This window comes from Schistocerca cancellata, chromosome 2 (genome assembly GCF_023864275.1).
Source record: "Schistocerca cancellata isolate TAMUIC-IGC-003103 chromosome 2, iqSchCanc2.1, whole genome shotgun sequence".
Classification (NCBI taxonomy): Eukaryota; Metazoa; Arthropoda; class Insecta; order Orthoptera; family Acrididae; genus Schistocerca; species Schistocerca cancellata.
In genome coordinates this window covers 812530142-812547181 of record NC_064627.1, presented here as the reverse complement: position 1 = coordinate 812547181, position 17040 = coordinate 812530142, and the positions used below count along the sequence as shown (strand labels likewise).

Below are 17040 nucleotides of genomic sequence, written 5' to 3'. Positions count from 1 at the left end.
TTAGTTGTGTTAATTTCTTCTTTTTATTGGTGAGTATGATGTCAGGTTTGTTATGTGGTGTTGTTTTATCTGTTATAATCGTTCTGTTCCAGTATAATTTGTATTCATCATTCTCCAGTACATTTTGTGGTGTGTACTTGTATGTGGGAACGTGTTGTTTTATTAGTTTATGTTTTATGGCAAGTTGTTGATGTATTATTTTTGCTACATTGTCATGTCTTCTGGGGTATTCTGTATTTGCTAGTATTGTACATCCGCTTGTGATGTGATCTACTGTTTCTATTTGTTGTTTGCAAAGTCTGCATTTATCTGTTGTGGTGTTGGGATCTTTAATAATATGCTTGCTGTAATATCTGGTGTTTATTGTTTGATCCTGTATTGCGATCATGAATCCTTCCGTCTCACTGTATATATTGCCTTTCCTTAGCCATGTGTTGGATGCGTCTTGATCGATGTGTGGCTGTGTCAGATGATACGGGTGCTTGCCGTGTAGTGTTTTCTTTTTCCAATTTACTTTCTTTGTATCTGTTGATATTATGTGATCTAAAGGGTTGTAGAAGTGGTTATGAAATTGCAATGGTGTAGCTGATGTATTTATATGAGTGATTGCTTTGTGTATTTTGCTAGTTTCTGCTCGTTCTAGAAAGAATTTTCTTAAATTGTCTACCTGTCCATAATGTAGGTTTTTTATATCTATAAATCCCCTTCCACCTTCCTTTCTGCTTAATGTGAATCTTTCTGTTGCTGAATGTATGTGATGTATTCTATATTTGTGGCATTGTGATCGTGTAAGTGTATTGAGTGCTTCTAGGTCTGTGTCACTCCATTTCACTACTCCAAATGAGTAGGTCAATACTGGTATAGCATAAGTATTTATAGCTTTTGTCTTGTTTCTTGCTGTCAATTCTGTTTTCAGTATTTTTGTTAGTCTTTGTCTATATTTTTCTTTTAGTTCTTCTTTAATATTTGTATTATCTATTCCTATTTTTTGTCTGTATCCTAGGTATTTATAGGCATCTGTTTTTTCCATCGCTTCTATGCAGTCGCTGTGGTTATCCAATATGTAATCTTCTTGTTTAGTGTGTTTGCCCTTGACTATGCTATTTTTCTTACATTTGTCTGTTCCAAAAGCCATATTTATATCATTGCTGAATACTTCTGTTATCTTTAGTAATTGGTTGAGTTGTTGATTTGTTGCTGCCAGTAGTTTTAGATCATCCATGTATAGCAAATGTGTGATTTTGTGTGGATATGTTCCAGTAATATTGTATCCATAATTTGTATTATTTAGCATGTTGGATAGTGGGTTCAGAGCAAGACAGAACCAGAAAGGACTTAATGAGTCTCCTTGGTATATTCCACGCTTAATCTGTATTGGCTGTGATGTGATGCTATCTGAATTTGTTTGGATATTAAGTGTGGTTTTCCAGTTTTTCATTACTGTGTTTAGAAAGTGTATCAATTTAGGATCTACTTTGTATATTTCCAAAATCTGTAGTAACCATGAGTGGGGTACACTATCAAAGGCTTTTTGGTAATCAATGTATGCGTAGTGTAGGGACCTTTGTTTAGTTTTAGCTTGATATGTCACCTCTGTATCAATTATCAGTTGCTCTTTACATCCTCGTGCTCCTTTGCAGCAGCCTTTTTGTTCTTCATTTATAATTTTGTTCTGTGTTGTATGTGTCATTAATTTCTGTGTGATGACTGAAGTTAATATTTTGTATATTGTTGGTAGGCATGTTATGGGGCGATATTTAGCTGGGTTTGCTGTGTCTGCTTGATCTTTAGGTTTCAGATAGGTTATTCCATGTGCAAGTGTATCAGGGAATGTGTATGGGTCTGCAATGTAACTGTTAAATAACTTAGTTAGATGTGAATGTGTTGAGGTGAACTTCTTTAGCCAGTAATTTGCTATTTTATCATTTCCAGGGGCTTTCCAATTGTGTGTAGAATTAATTGCTCGGGTGACTTCATGTTGCAAAATTATCACTTCAGGCATTTGTGGTATCATCTTGTATGTGTCTGTTTCTGCTTGTATCCACCGTGCATGCCTGTTATGTTGTACCGGGTTTGACCATATGCTGCTCCAGAAGTGCTCCATGTCTGTTATGTTTGGTGGATTGTCTATTTTAATGTGTGTGTTATCCATTGTTTGGTAAAATCTCTTTTGGTTTGTGTTGAATGTTTGGTTTTGTTTCCTTCTATTTTCACTTTTTTTGTATCTTGTAAGTCGTTTGGCCAATGCTTGCAATTTCTGCTTTTTTTCATCTAATTGCTCTATTGCTTCTTGTTGTGAGATTTTACCTAACCTTTTTCGTTTTTTGTCTGATATTTCATTTCTTATAAATTGTGTTAGCTGTCCGATGTCTTTTCTCAGTTTTTCTATTCTGATCTGTAACCTGTGTTGCCATGCTGGTTTTGTGCGTTTCTTCTGTGTGTTGGTTTGTTCTGATCTCTGCCTAGTGTGTATATTTAGTGTAGTGAGTGCTCCTATATAAACCAGTAGTTGTAACTCTTCCATAGTTGTGTTTTCATTTATTTTGTTGTGTATGATTGTGTTGATAGTTTTTATTGTTGTTTCGACTTGTGGGTTATTTGGCGGTCTATGCAAGAATGGTCTAATGTCTGTATTTGTGTCTTTGTATTCTATATATGTCAGCTGAAATTTCTCTTCTATATCTAACACGTGTGTCTCTTCGTGTTCTATTTGTGCTTGTTCTGGTGGCTGTCTTAAGATTTCGTTTTCCTCTGATTGTTTAATTGATGCGTGTTGGTCTTTGTTTGTTTGCTCTGGGATGTTTGAGTCCATTACTGGGATGGTTGAGTCCATTACTGTATTTTCTTCTTCTTCTGATTGCACATTATTTAGTTCCAGTATTTGTTGTACTTGTTGTTTGATGTTTTCTAATTCTGACTGGGGTATCCTGTTATTTTTTATTATTACACGGATCTGATCAGCTAGTCGTTGTTCTGTTAAAAATTTTAATTCCGGGTATCTGGTAATAAATGTTGTGTATACTTGTGATCTGTATCCAGTTGTGTTGGTTCCTAGGTTTGTTGCTTGGTAATAACAGAACATGAGGTGTCGATTTACTTCATCTGACCATCTCATCCTCTGTCTTTGTTTTCCTTCTAGGGTGGTTGCAGGAAGCATATCCTGCAAAACACCTCTATTCGGATTTAAATCATTTTCCATGTGGGTAGCAGTGTCGTTACCATTGTGGGCGGGCATAGGGTTCAAGCGTCGTCCCCGACCATGACGGCGCTTGTCCGAGGCTTCTATAGTTCTGTCCTGAACCAAGTAATCACACTAAAAGGGGGGTTAGCCCTATTAGTGGTTTGTTCTTTTCGTCGCCTTTTACGACTGGCAGAACATACCGGAGGCCTATTCTTTTCCCGGGCCTCCACGGGGGTTATTATTATTATTATTATTATTATTATTATTATTATTATTATTATTATTATTATACTGAGAGCTGGAAAGAGTTTGAAGAAAATGAAAAATATAGGAAGGAAAAAGTTATTTAGATCAAAAGAAGCAGTAAGTTGTCTGGACTTGGGAGAGAAACCCCTGATAAATTTAAATACCTCGGTGGAACATATAAACATGAAAAAAGCAAGTAAAATCAGAATCCGAAGAGGGGGGGCGGGGGAGGGGGCGCAACTAGAAGAGCGTACATGAAAGTGTCAAATCTGTACAATAAATGAATTTTTCTACAGACGTTGTAAAACCACAAGTCCTGTATTGCTAGAAACATTACATTCATACAGATGCATGGCAGATCTGGTAACGATAGGAAGAATCTTCAAAAAAATATTAGGTCACAATTGTGGCAACTGGGGTTTGAGACCAAATAAGGAAATATACTTATTCTGCCCTGAAATAACAGATGAGATCAGGGAAAGACGTGTTATACATATACACTATGGACAGTTTGTGTGTATCTTTGCTAGGCTGTCTTCCTTCATTATCTCATTCTTCCATATCAGGAAAACAAATGAGTAAGGAAGCAAGACAACAATGGACTAAGAAGAAATGCAAATTTAATAGAAACCTTACTTAGCATGAACAAATTCAAACCAGAAGACAAGAAATTTAAAGGTTTTCAGGACGATAAAACAGAACAAAAAGTGGTGTCAGATGCGAGAAAAAGAGCTCATTCTGAGAAAAATAAAGTTTTGAAGGACGATGAGGGAAAAGAGAAGAATAGTTATCCAGGCATGGTTCTTAGTTGGCCTGTAATAAAATTACAAAGTCCAATTTGCATTTTTTGTAGTTGGTGTGTCCAATTCACGCGTCAAAATAATCCGACACTTTTCCATTATTCAATATACATTTTCCGAATATACTAGTATCCTGAAGTTTAGGTTTTCGTGATAAAAAGAGTGTTAAATGTGGCAAAATGCATTTAAATATGTAACAATTAGGCTACACTACAGGTCAATCTGTTACTGCGACCTGTCTTTGGCATTAACATTTGTTGACTTCACCTACACACTAATAAATTGTCACCTTTCAATCTAACCCAGATCTAAGGCTATACCAAAGAGCAGTGTCACAACAATCAATATTTTAGAGGTTGTTTAATATCACACTACAGCCCCCTGCTGCAAAGCTTACCATGAGCAGATTATGTGCATGGAATATGACTGCTACCACCCCAGTGTGGTTACACTACTATAGCACAGAAGAATATTACTTTTATCAATTTCTGTTGTTAAGTTCACCAAAGGAAGCTGCTTACTTCTGTTCAAATCCAATAGTATAATATTTCATCAAGAAGTGCATAACTTATTCTAAAATATGTCTTTAAAGCTAAGTGATTTTATAATCTACAATTCAAACAACATAAAAAGGCCAACACACTTACCAAGCTTTCTCAGTTGTGTAATTGAATACATATTAGCAGACTGGTTAACTTTGGACACCTGGAGTGGATAGTTGTCCTCGTCTAGATTACCATCTGCTTCAGCTTCAAATTCCATACTTTCTGGAGGTGGATCCTCAGGCTCTTGTTTAATAACAATATTTGGGTCAAGTTCAGTGTTAGCCGACTCATTTGGTTTTGTCTGTCTTCCTTTCTTTGGACGCTTTGTACGTGGCATATTTTAATCTGTGTATTACTGTTGAGGAGAAGGTAAGGAAAGGTAGCAACAGTTATTCCAAAAATTATTTGGAGGTAAACAGTAATTTATGTTGGCACAAATATCAATATACAACATATGTAACTGTATAGATAAGAAATCTACTCAGCAAATGGCAGCATGAGAACAGATATTAAAAAAAGGTCTTATTTATGAAAGCTTTTGGAGCCAGTGGCTCCTCCTTCCAGCAGAAGGGTTTAAGGGGAAGGATGAGAGGTGAAGGGGAGGTTGAGGAAAAGAGGTAGAGTTCGGAGAAGTCACCAGTACCCTGGGTCAGGTAAGACTTACCAGATGTGATGAGAAGGAAAGAAAGGAGTCTGTCCTCATCCTACCCAGTAAGTCTCACCTGACCATGGGTTCTGGGTGATATTTCCACACTACCTCACACAACCTGCAATTTTCCCGATGTGTGTGAACCCTTCACCACCTCGGCTTCATGCGGTGGCCCATGTTCACCTTGGACTTAATTAGCATCCTACGAAAACTACTCCATATTCGATCCATCAATGTAAGTTTCTCAATCTTCGCACAGAATTTAGCAACCTTTGTGTACACTGATGATTCTTGGACAGACTGTAGTGCCAGATGTGGCTTCGTCACTGGCACTGATGATTTTCACTATCTGCTCTCGGAACAATGATTAGTATTTACAGCAGAGCTCTCTGCTGCTATCAGGCCACACAGTACATTCAGCAAAATGATGTTGTTGTTGTTGTGCTCTTCAATCCTGAGACTGGTTTGATGCAGCTCTCCATGCTACTCTATCCTGTGCAAGCTTCTTCATCTCCCAGTATCTACTGCAACCTACATCCTTCTGAATCTGCTTAGTATATTCATCTCTTGGTCTCCCTCTACGATTTTTACCCTCCACGCTGCCCTCCAATGCTAAATTTGTGATCCCTTGATGCCTCAGAACATACCCTACCAACTGGTCCCTTCTTCTTGTCAAGTTGTGCCACAAACTTCTCTTCTCCCCTATTCTATTCAATACCTTCTCATTAGTTACGTGATCTACCCATCTAATCTTCAGCATTCTTCTGTAACACCACATTTTGTAAGCTTCTATTCTCTTCCTGTCCAAACTATTTATCGTCCACGTTTCTCTTCCGTACATGGCTACACTCCATACAAATACTTTCAGAAATGACTTCCTGACACTTAAATCTATACTCAATGTTAACAAATTTCTCTTCTTTAGAAACGCTTTTCCTTGCCATTGCCAGTCTACATTTTATATCCTCTCTACTTCGACCGTAATCGGTTACTTTGCTCCCCAAATAGCAAAACTCCTTTACTACTTTAAGTATCTCATTTCCTAATCTAATTCCCTCAGCATCACCTGACTTAATTCGACTGCATTCCATTATCCTCGTTTTGCTTTTGTTGATGTTCATCTTATATCCTCTTTTCAAAACACTATCCATTCCGTTCAACTGCTCTTCCAAGTCCTTTGCTGTCTCTGACAGAATTACAATGTCATCGGCGAACCTCAAAGTTTTTATTCCTTCTCCATGGATTTTAATACCTACTACGAATTTTTCTTTTGTTTCCTTTACTGCTTGCTCAATATACAGACTGAATAACATCGGGTATAGGCCACAACCCTGTCCCGCTCCCTTCTCGCCCACTGCTACCCTTTCGTGGCCTTCGACTCTTATAACTGCCATCTGGTTTCTATACAAATTGTAAATAGCCTTTCGCTCCCTGTATTTACCCCTGTCATCTTTAGAATTTGAAAGAAGGTATTCCATTTAAGATCGTCAAAAGCTCTAACTGTACAAATGCTATAAAGATGGATTTGCCTTTCTTTAACCTATCTTCTCTGAGTAGTTGTAGGGTCAGTATTGCTTCGTGTGATCCTACATTTCTCCTGAATCTAAACTGATCTTCTCCGAGGTCGACTTCTACCAGTTTTTCCATTCGTCTGTAAAGAATTTGTGTTAGTATTTTGCAGCTGTGACTAATTAAACTGATAGTTCAGTAATTTTCACATCTATCAACGCCTGCTTTCTTTGGAATTTGGAATTATTATATTATTCTTGAAGTCTGAGGGTACTTCGCCTGTCTCATAGATCTTGCTCACAAGATGGTAGAGTTTTGTCATGACTGGCTCTCCCAAGGGCTGCAGTAGTTCTAATGGGATGTTGTTTACTCCTGGGCCTTGTTTCGACTCAGGTCTTTTAGTGCTCTGTCAAACTCTTCATGCAGTATCTTATCTCCCATTCCATCTTCATCTACATCCTCTTCCCTTTCCATAATATTGTCCTCAAGTACATCGCCCTTATATAGACCCTCTATATACTCCTTCCATCTTTCTGCTTTCCCTTCTTTGCTTAGAACTGGGTTTGCATCTGAGCTCTTGATATTCATAAAAGTGGTTCTCTTTTCTCCAAAGGTCTCCTTAATTTCCCTTAGGCAGTATCTATCTTACCCCTAGTGAGATAAGCCCCTACATCCTTACATTTGTCCTCTAGCCATCCCTGCTTAGCAGTTTTGCACTTCCTGTCAATCTCACTTTTGAGACGTTTGTATTCCTTTTTGCCTGCTTCATTTACTGCATTTTTATATTTTCTCCTTTCATCAATTAAATTCAATATTTCTTCTGTTACCCAAGGATTTCTACCAGCCCTCGTCTTTTTACCTACTTGATCGTCTGCTGCCTTCACTACTTCATGCCTCAAAGCTACCCATTCTTCTTCTACTGTATTTCTTTCCCCCATTCCTGTCAATTGTTCCCTTATGCTCTCCCTGAAACTCTCTACAACCTTTGGTTTAGTCAGTTTATCCAGGTCCCTCTTTCTTCCTCTTTCATTTCTTACCCCCAATCCGTATTCATCTACTATGTTTCCTTCTCTCCCTTTTCCTACTACCGAATTCCAGTCACCCATGACTATAAATTTTCATCTCCCTTCACTATCTGAATAATTTCTTTTATCTCATCATACATTTCATCAATTTTTTCATCATCTGCAGAGCTAGTTGGCACATAAACTTGTACTACTGTAGTGGGCGGGGTCTTCATGTCTATATTGGCCACAATAATGCATTCATTATGCTGTTTGTAGTAGCTTATGCGCACTCCTATTTTTTTATTCATCATTAAACCTACTCCTGCATTACCCCTATTTGATTTTGTATTTATAACCCTGTATTCACCTGACCAAAAGTCTTGTTCCTCCTGCCACGTAACTTCACTAATTCCCACTATATCTAACTTTAACCTATCCATTTCCCTTTTGAAATTTTCTAATCTACCTGCCCGATTAAGTGATCTGACATTCCACGCTCCAATCTGTAGAACACCAGTTTTCTGCCTGGAGATCCGAATGGGGGCCTATTTTACCTCCGGAATATTTTACCCAAGAGGATGCCATCATCATTTTATCATACAGTAAAGCTGCATTCCCTCGGGAAAAATTACGGCTGTAGTTCCCCTTTGCTCTCAGCCGTTCACAGTACCAGCACAGCAAGGCTGTTTCGGTTAGTGTTACAAGGCCAGATCAGTCAATCATCCAGACTGTTGCCCCTGCAACTACTGAAAAGGCTGCTGCCCCTCTTCAGGAACCACACGTTTGTCTGGCCTCTCAACAGATACCCCTGCGTTGTGGTTGCAACTACGGTATGGCCATCTGTATCGCTGAGGCATGCAACATAAGCTTGTCAGTTGGGTCCTCTGATCTGACTCAGTGCCCTTCAGAGCCTCTGCGTGCAGTACACAGTCCATTCCTTAGTGCAATGGGTCCTAGAAAGCTTCCACTTGCTTACTTTTGAGGGAGCCACTGATGATTATGTGGGTTCCTGGTCATTCGGTCTGATGGGAAACAAGGCTACTGATGCTGCCACCAAGGCTGCAATTTATCACGACTAGCTAGTTCTTTCATTCCTTCCGATGATCTCCGTGTTGCCATCAATCAGCAGGTGGTGTCACTTTGGCATCACTATTGGTCTTCCCTTCATGGGAACAAGCTCTGGGGAGTTAACCACTCCAGCAGCTTGACCGAAATCCTATTGGCCCTCTCACCATTTTAGCGAGGTTGCGTCTTAGGCATTGTCTTTTTAGCCATCCTTTTTGTTAAGGGTGAAATTTGGAAATTTGTGGGTAGGTCTTATGGGACCAAATTGCTGAGGTCACAGGTCCCTAAGCTTACACATTACTTAAACTAACTTTAACTTATGCTAAGGGCAACACGCACACACACACACACACACACACACACACACACACACACACACACACACACACACACACGCGCGCGCGCGCGCACGCACGCACGCAAGGGATGGGGGGGCAAGCCACGCGTCGCCTCAGACCACGTGGCTATATTAAGGGTGATCCCATCAGTGCACATTATCATAACCTTTGATGGGTTGCCATTTCCAGACCGAATACAGTTTCTTTTTTTTTTAACCACTTATGTACCAGTAGTATGTTTGCTGTCTGAGTTAGTGGCCGTTTTAGCAAATGATGCACGAGCTGTCACCTGCATTTCATTTTTTATTCGCTGTAGCAATATGGCAAAGGACATTTAATCTTTGGTTGAGAACCTCCACAGCATTTTTTGTGGACCTTTCTTCAAGAGGGAGTCCTTGTTCTTAGCTCTCTTTCCTCGCATTGATTGGGCTTCACATGTAGTAATTTTTAACGACTTTTTCATATTGTTGTTCTGGGTTCTGGCTTGGGCACATATGACCCCTAATTGTTTTTGCGCTCTAAAACAAAATAAACTCATTTTTCTAATCCTCTCCAGTTCCTTTCCCTTCGCTCCCCTTCAGCCCAAAGGAATAGCCACTGGCTCCAAAAGCTTGCACAAGTAAAACCTTTTATTATTATTATTATTTTAAAATAAGTATGTTCTCCTGCTGCCGCTTGGTAAGTAGATTTTTTTCATGCATCCAACTACATTGTACTATCAAAAATTTATTATTTTCGTTGTTATAATACACAAAGTACATAACATGTATAAAAACATTCTTGAGATTTTTCCATTATCTAACATACATTTTCTGAATTTACATTGCAGTTTTAGTTTATATGACTGATGAAAGTGCATTTATATTCGGCACAAACAAACATTAGACTGCACTACAAATCAATGTCATCACAACAAAAGTCAGAGAGAGAGAGGGAGAGGGAGAGGGAGAGGGAGAGGGAGGAGAGAGAGAGAGAGAGAGAGAGAGAGAGAGAGAGAGAGAGAGAGAGAGCACAATATCACATTAGTCAAAAAGATATATACAGAAAGAAAAGGAATCATGTGAGGAATCTTACAATGCAGCCCTACAGTACAGTTTAATGGTGGTGGTGGCATCCATTTGATGAAGTATTCGGGAGGTAAAATAGGTTCCCATTCAGATCTCCATGTGGGGACTACACAGGAGGACAATGTCATTAGGAGAAACAAAACTAGCATTCTAAATTTTGGAACATGGAATGATTGGATGGATTAAAAGAGGGGGAAAGGGGCCAAACTACGAGGTCATCAGTCCTTTGTTCTGAATAACACAATGCCACAAGTGTGAGAATAGAACAAACAAGACCGACAACTCAAAATGGAATGAAAGGAAAAAGTCAGAAGAACGAGGAAGGACAAGAAAGATGTAAATAGACAAAAGGGGAAAAGAAAACCACAGAAACGCAAGAAACAGGATGAAGAGATTAAAACAACAAAGCAGATTACCATGGCTGGCTGACCATAAGAATAAAAAAGGAGAAGCCAGCCACTCTGCAACACATTAAAACCTCCACCCTTGAAGCACTAGGGTGGAGGACACAGAGGCACAAAGGACATGTGCTGAAACTTAGGCCAAATGATAAAACCCACCCTCATCAATAAAACTTTAAACTAAATAAGCCGATGAGGCGTTGTCATATAATATTAGTGGCAATGAGTCCGGTAACCCAAGATTTCGTCGCCGGGCAGTCGAAGTGGGACAGTGCACCAGAATATGGGCCACTGTGACCCGGGCACCGCACCGACACCCAGGCCAGTCTTCACAGCACAAGAGATAACCGTGGGTCACCCCAAGCGTGGCCAATGTGAAGCCTGCAGAGGACAACTGATTCCTTGTGAGGGCACCGAATGGAAGACTTCCACATGTTCGCAGTCTCCTTAATGACATGCAGTTTGTTGTGTGTACTGTTATGCCATTCCGTCTCCCAAAGCCGAAAAACCCTACAGCGTAAGTCAGAATGCAGGTCAGGTTCAGAGATGCCCGTCTCCAGAAGCGGTTTCCATGTAGCCTGTTTGGCCAGCCTGCCAGCCAGCTCGTTGCCTGGGATGCCGACATATACGGGGGCTCACACAAACACCACTGAATGACTTGACCGGTTCAAGGCATAGTTGGACCAAAGGATGGCGAGGGTAGCATTGGTCGATAAGCTTGTAGGCTGCTCAAGGAGTCAGTACACAGAAGAAACGATTCCCCAGGGCATGAATGGATATACTGAAGTGCACAAGGAGATGGCCACCAGTTCTGCAGTGAATACACTGAAGCCATCAGGCAAGGAATGCTGTTCAAAATGGCCTCTGTGAATGTATGTGAAGCCAACGTGACCATCAGCCATCGAGCCTTCAGGGTAAACCAATTCAGAGCCCCAGAAAAAGTAAAGAATCGAGAGGCAGTGACAGTGGAGAGCGGCAGGAGTAACTGAGTCCTTAGAATCATGTGAAAGGTCCAGACAAATCTGTGGCCTATGTGTATACAGATGGATCTGAATGGGAGGTGGTAAAGGGAAGGACTCCAATTCAGACAGAAGGGATCGCACGTGAACCGCAATTATTAGCCTTGACGTGGGAGATGAACTACCGCGGGTGGAAAAAGGAGACAGCAATTCAGATGTTCAGGAGAGCTAGGCATGTGTTCAACGGAAGTGGCCAGCAGTTGTGCAAGTCTGATCTGCAATGGAGGGACTCCGGCCTCCACCAGGACACTGGTCACCGGATTCGTCCTAAAAGCTCCCGTCGCTAGGCAAATGCCACAGTAGTGCACTGTGTCAAGTACACGCAACACTGCGGGCACTGCTGAACCATAAACCACATTCCCGTAGTGAAGGTGGGATTGAACAAGGGCTTTGTAGAGCTGCAGCAGAGTAGAGCAAATCTGCAACCCAGTCGGTATTGCTCAGGCAGCAGAGGGCACTGAAGTGCTGCCAGCACTTTCGTGGCTGGCGAAGGTGAGGAAGCCAAGTCAACTGGGTATCTAAAACCAGTCCTAAGAATTGATATGTCTCCACTACAGTGAGTGGATCATCATGAAGGTAAAGTTCTGGTTCCGGATGAAAGATACATCGCCAACAGAAGTGCATGACACACGACTTAGCAGCCGAAAACTCTAAGCCATGGGGGAGAGCCCATGACTGCGCCTTGTGGATGGCTCCCTGTAGGTGCCACTCAGCAACACCAGTGTTGGTGGAGCAGTATGAAATGCAGAAGTTGTCTGCACATAGAAGGTGAGACGGACAGCCATACAGCTGCTGCTAGACTGATAATGGCCACTAAAAATAGTGATACACTCAATACAGAACCCAGTGGGACTGCATTCTCCTGGATATGGGGGGAAGGGGGGACTGTGGGAGGCAACTTGGATAGGTAAAGTACGCAGCAACAGGAAATTTTGGACTAAAATATCAGGAGCAGGCCTCGGTAATCCCATCCATATAATGTGGCAAGGATATGATGTCACCAGGTGGCGTCATACGCTTTGCGTAGATCAAAAAATACGGCACCAAGGTATTGGCATCTGGAAAAGGCTGTTGGGATGACAGACTCTATGGACACAAGATTATTAGTGGTAGAATGCCCCTGGTGGAAGCCGCCCTGACATGCAGCCAGAAGGCCACATGACTCCAGGACTCATCCCAACCGTCACTATACCATACGTCCCAGGAGCTTACAAACAACATTGGTGAGGCTGATGGGATGATAGTTATCCACATCAAGCAGGTTTTTGCCAGGCTTTAGCACTGTAATGATGGTGGTCTCCTGCCATTGCGATGGAAAGACGCCATCGCACAAGATCTGGTAGATGATGACGAGGAGATGGCGCTTGTAGTCAGACGAGAGATGTTTAATCATCGGACTGTAGATCTGATCCAGCCCAGGAGCTGTTGGGGCAATGAGCAAGGGTACTGAGGAGCTCCCACTCCGTAAATGGGGTGTTATAGGGTTCACTGTGGCATGTAGTGAACAACAGGACTTTGCTTTCCATCCGCCGCGTGTGGTTGCAAAAGGTTGGGGGGGGGGGGGGGGGGGGGGGGGGGAGTTCACCAACTCAAGAGACCCAAGCATAGTACTCAGCAAAGTGCTTGGCAATCGCGTTTGCGTCAGTACATAGCACGCCATTGATGGTGGCGCCAGAGACACCTGTTGGGGTCTGGTACCCAAAAAGACGTCTGATCTTTGTCCAGATTTGGGAAGGTGACATATGGCACCCAATGGTCGACACGTACCTCTTCCAACACTCCTGTTTCCATCGTTTTATAAGCTGTCGTACACAGGCACGGAATTGCTTACAGGCTATCAGATGCTCTAGAGAAGGGTGACTTATGCCGCTGTAGAGCTCGCCGACGCTCTGTAACTGCCTCAGCGACTTCTGGCGACCACCAAGGAACTATCTTTCGCCAGTGGCACCCTAAAGAGCGAGGGATCGCGTTTTCTGCCGCAGAAATGATTGTGGTAGTCAACTGCCAGGGTGTATACAGGGACAAGGAAAAAAAATTCCCGGATTATTCCCGGATATCCTGTTTAAAAAATATGCTTTTTCCCGGGCGAAAATACACTTTTTCGGTGCTAAGTGACAGTAGGCTTTCTGTAGATTTTCCCTCGGAACTGTAAAACTTATCAATCGTTTGAATGGTTAACGTTTTATACAATCGCGTAGAACTTCCCGGAAAAAAAAAAAAAAAAAGACGAGGCAGAGAAGTTTTGGAGAGACTTTTAATAAAGGAAAGGAGAGAAGTTCTGAAAAGACCTTTGATTTGCAGCAACATATACGCAGCATATTTTCGTATTACGAAAGTATAAATGCGAATTGCACCAAACACAGCGCGTTAGTTTCCGGAGCGTTGAAACCGAGGTTGCCACGTCCTTTTGTAAGCGAGTCATATCTAAGCCACGAGATCTCGCCAGCCGATGACAGCAGCTATTCAGAGCATAGGACACATGTTATAGTCAGCCACTAGCAAGATCACTGGTTACATAGCGCGAACACACAAGAGGAAAAGTTTACGGTTTACATTAATGTACACAGTACCGTATATCTACAAGAAAAGCTAAGCTTTCACATATAATGTTAGTCTCTAATATTAACACGCTACAACATAATCTAAGCTTTCACACGTAATATTGATCTTTTTTTGCGTGTGTTATATTTTAAGACATCACACAAATGCGCCAGTAAATTTAAAATTATGACATAAATGTCTCGGCTCCAAATTCTTGTAAGTGGCTGGTCCTCAAACTGTTCAGTTTCGAACGCTCTGTGATTTAGATATCCATCCCACTTTCTCACACTTAACATAATTCATCTTGCGTAAAAAGAAATTTACTTTGAAAGTAACGCTTTTCTAACTACCGTTCTCAATACTATTCGGAGACTGTTAGAAATAGGTTCGATTTACCAGTTCCAGAGAGCGCCAGAAAACAGGCATTATTGTACGTGTGCAACTGCAGTGGTGTAGGAAGCCCGCATGTTCGTGTGTATAAAGCACTAAGAGAGCTTACATTACACCATAAAAGAAACAGTGCATCAGAGGATACCTCAAAGAGCTTCGGAATTTCGTAAACAATTCTAAAATGCATAATTCGCTTGAAGTGCAAATTGGCTTTTTCCAGATTTTAAATGAAGTAGGTCCCATCTGATATTAAGCTTTTCAGTGTGGTTTTTGGGATGCAAATTTTCTTGGAGTACCAGTACTCTACGATCTCATTTTTGGTTCTTTATTGTGGCATAATGCTATATATGGCAGAAGATGATAACGTGCACTTGAAATTGCACTTGAAATTCAGCGAACAGTTGGAACTAGCCAATACTGTAGAATGAAACACTTCGTTTCAAATAAAATGATTGCCTCAACGCAAAGATTAATGAAGCCAAATTCCTTTAGCAAACTTGCAAATCTAACTTCACTGTTCTGCAAGGCGATTAATGCTTGACTGCTACTAACTCGGAAATAAAATAAAATCAGAAAACTGAAATTAGTAATGTATTTTTGCCCTCCGTAATTATGTGAATGTATTTTAATTCACTTGATAGCTCCCGGCCTCAGAAATCCGTTTTGTTTTCATTTGACGTGGGAGCTGTACACAAAGAGAAGCAGCGAAATCACTTAACGTAAACATGGATCACGTGGAGGTTAACCCCCTCCCCACTACAACTCAGACAACTCTGTGCAAGCGTGAATCTGGCAGCTAGCGCGCGCGAGAAAAATTTTTCTCGTTTGCATCTGGCTGCTTGCTGCTACTACCGATACAGCTAACAGCCAAACTTCAAGTAGCGGGAGAAGGTACTGCTTAATACGCGAGTCAAACGCGCATGTGCAACAGACCGCTGGCAATTGGTCAAACGAACCTAATGTGAACAGTTGTGACGTCATGCTCATAGCAAGCAGTTTATTGTTACGAAGAATTACAGTCTGCGCCCTACGGCACTTGACATATTTTTGCTATTTGCAGACGCTTGTGCGTGCACGGTCTTTTGTCGTTGTAAATTGCACATTTCCTTTGCCACTAAAGTTTTATTTTTTTCCCTCTCGTTTATATTTTATTTTGCAGTATCATTCTCCAGTAGCAGAATATAATAACATTCTTTGCTAGAGAATCTTTTCTGCAGTCAAAGCTGAAAGCTAAAACAATGAAAAATTCCCGGAATTCCGAAAAATTCCCGGGTTTTTCCCGGATCGTATACACCCTGACTGCTCAACCATCACATTGATGCTACCATGTGGGGCAGAGACAACGGCGACATCAGAGCCGAAAGTTTCCCAGTCCGTCTTGTTTAAAGTCCATACGGGAAGGCGTCCGTGGGCCTGACACTGGGACAGTGACAGGAAGATGGGGAAGTGGTCACTACCACACAGGCAGTCATATGCTCTCCAGTGGATATATGGGAGAATTCGCTGCAATTTGATAAATCAATGGCAGAGTAACTACCTCGAGCCACACTGGAATGTGTGGCGGCCCTAGTATTTAAGAGGCAGAGGCCGAACTGAGAGTAAAGTTCCGACATCTCTTCCCTGGCCAGGAAGCACGTTGCCACCCCACAAGGGGTTATGGGTGTTAAAATCTCCCAAAAGTAGGAAAGGTTTAGGGAGTTGATCAATCAGTGCAGATAATACATTCAGGGGTACTGCACCATCTAGAGGAGGATATACATTGCTGACAGTTATTTCCTGCGTCATCCTTATTCTGACAGCCACAGCTTCAAGAGGGGTTTGAAGGGGCACAGATTCACTAGACTGAGTTTAGGACATAAAAGCAAACTCCACCTGATACTATTATAGTCGCTACAGTTCCTGTAATATCCCTTACAGCCGCAGAGGGCAGGGGTCTGCATTGCCGGGAACCAGGTTTCTTGGAGGGCAATGCAGAAAGCAGGTGTAAAGCTTAACAGTTGCCATAGCACATCCAGGCAGTGGAAAAAACAGCCGCATTTCCACTGGAGGATGACAACATTGTTAGACTGGGAAGGCATGGGACATTCAATGAGGCAGTTTATGCCCCAGGGTCACCTGCTGGGACCGACTTTTTGCTGAGCAGTCTATATCCATTGTGCCTGAGGATCCAGTGATATCCAGGTCCTCAGCAGATGCCAGAATCTCCACCCCATCATCATACACAGAGCTCATAGGTAGCGGTGGTGTGGGTGCCACCTCAAGTTTCTTGTTCTTAGTGGTAT

At 41.6% G+C, this 17040-nt stretch overlaps 1 protein-coding gene across 1 annotated transcript in view; it reads right to left on the bottom strand.

Annotated features, from left to right (window-relative positions):
• LOC126162693 (uncharacterized) overlaps positions 1 to 17040 on the bottom strand; it is an 85309-nt gene that overhangs the window by 63076 nt on the left and 5193 nt on the right. The window contains exon 2 of the mRNA XM_049919347.1: positions 4875 to 5127. Within this exon, the coding sequence (XP_049775304.1) occupies positions 4875 to 5109 (235 nt within the window). The 5' untranslated portion in view covers positions 5110 to 5127. The remainder of the gene's footprint in view (positions 1 to 4874; positions 5128 to 17040) is intronic.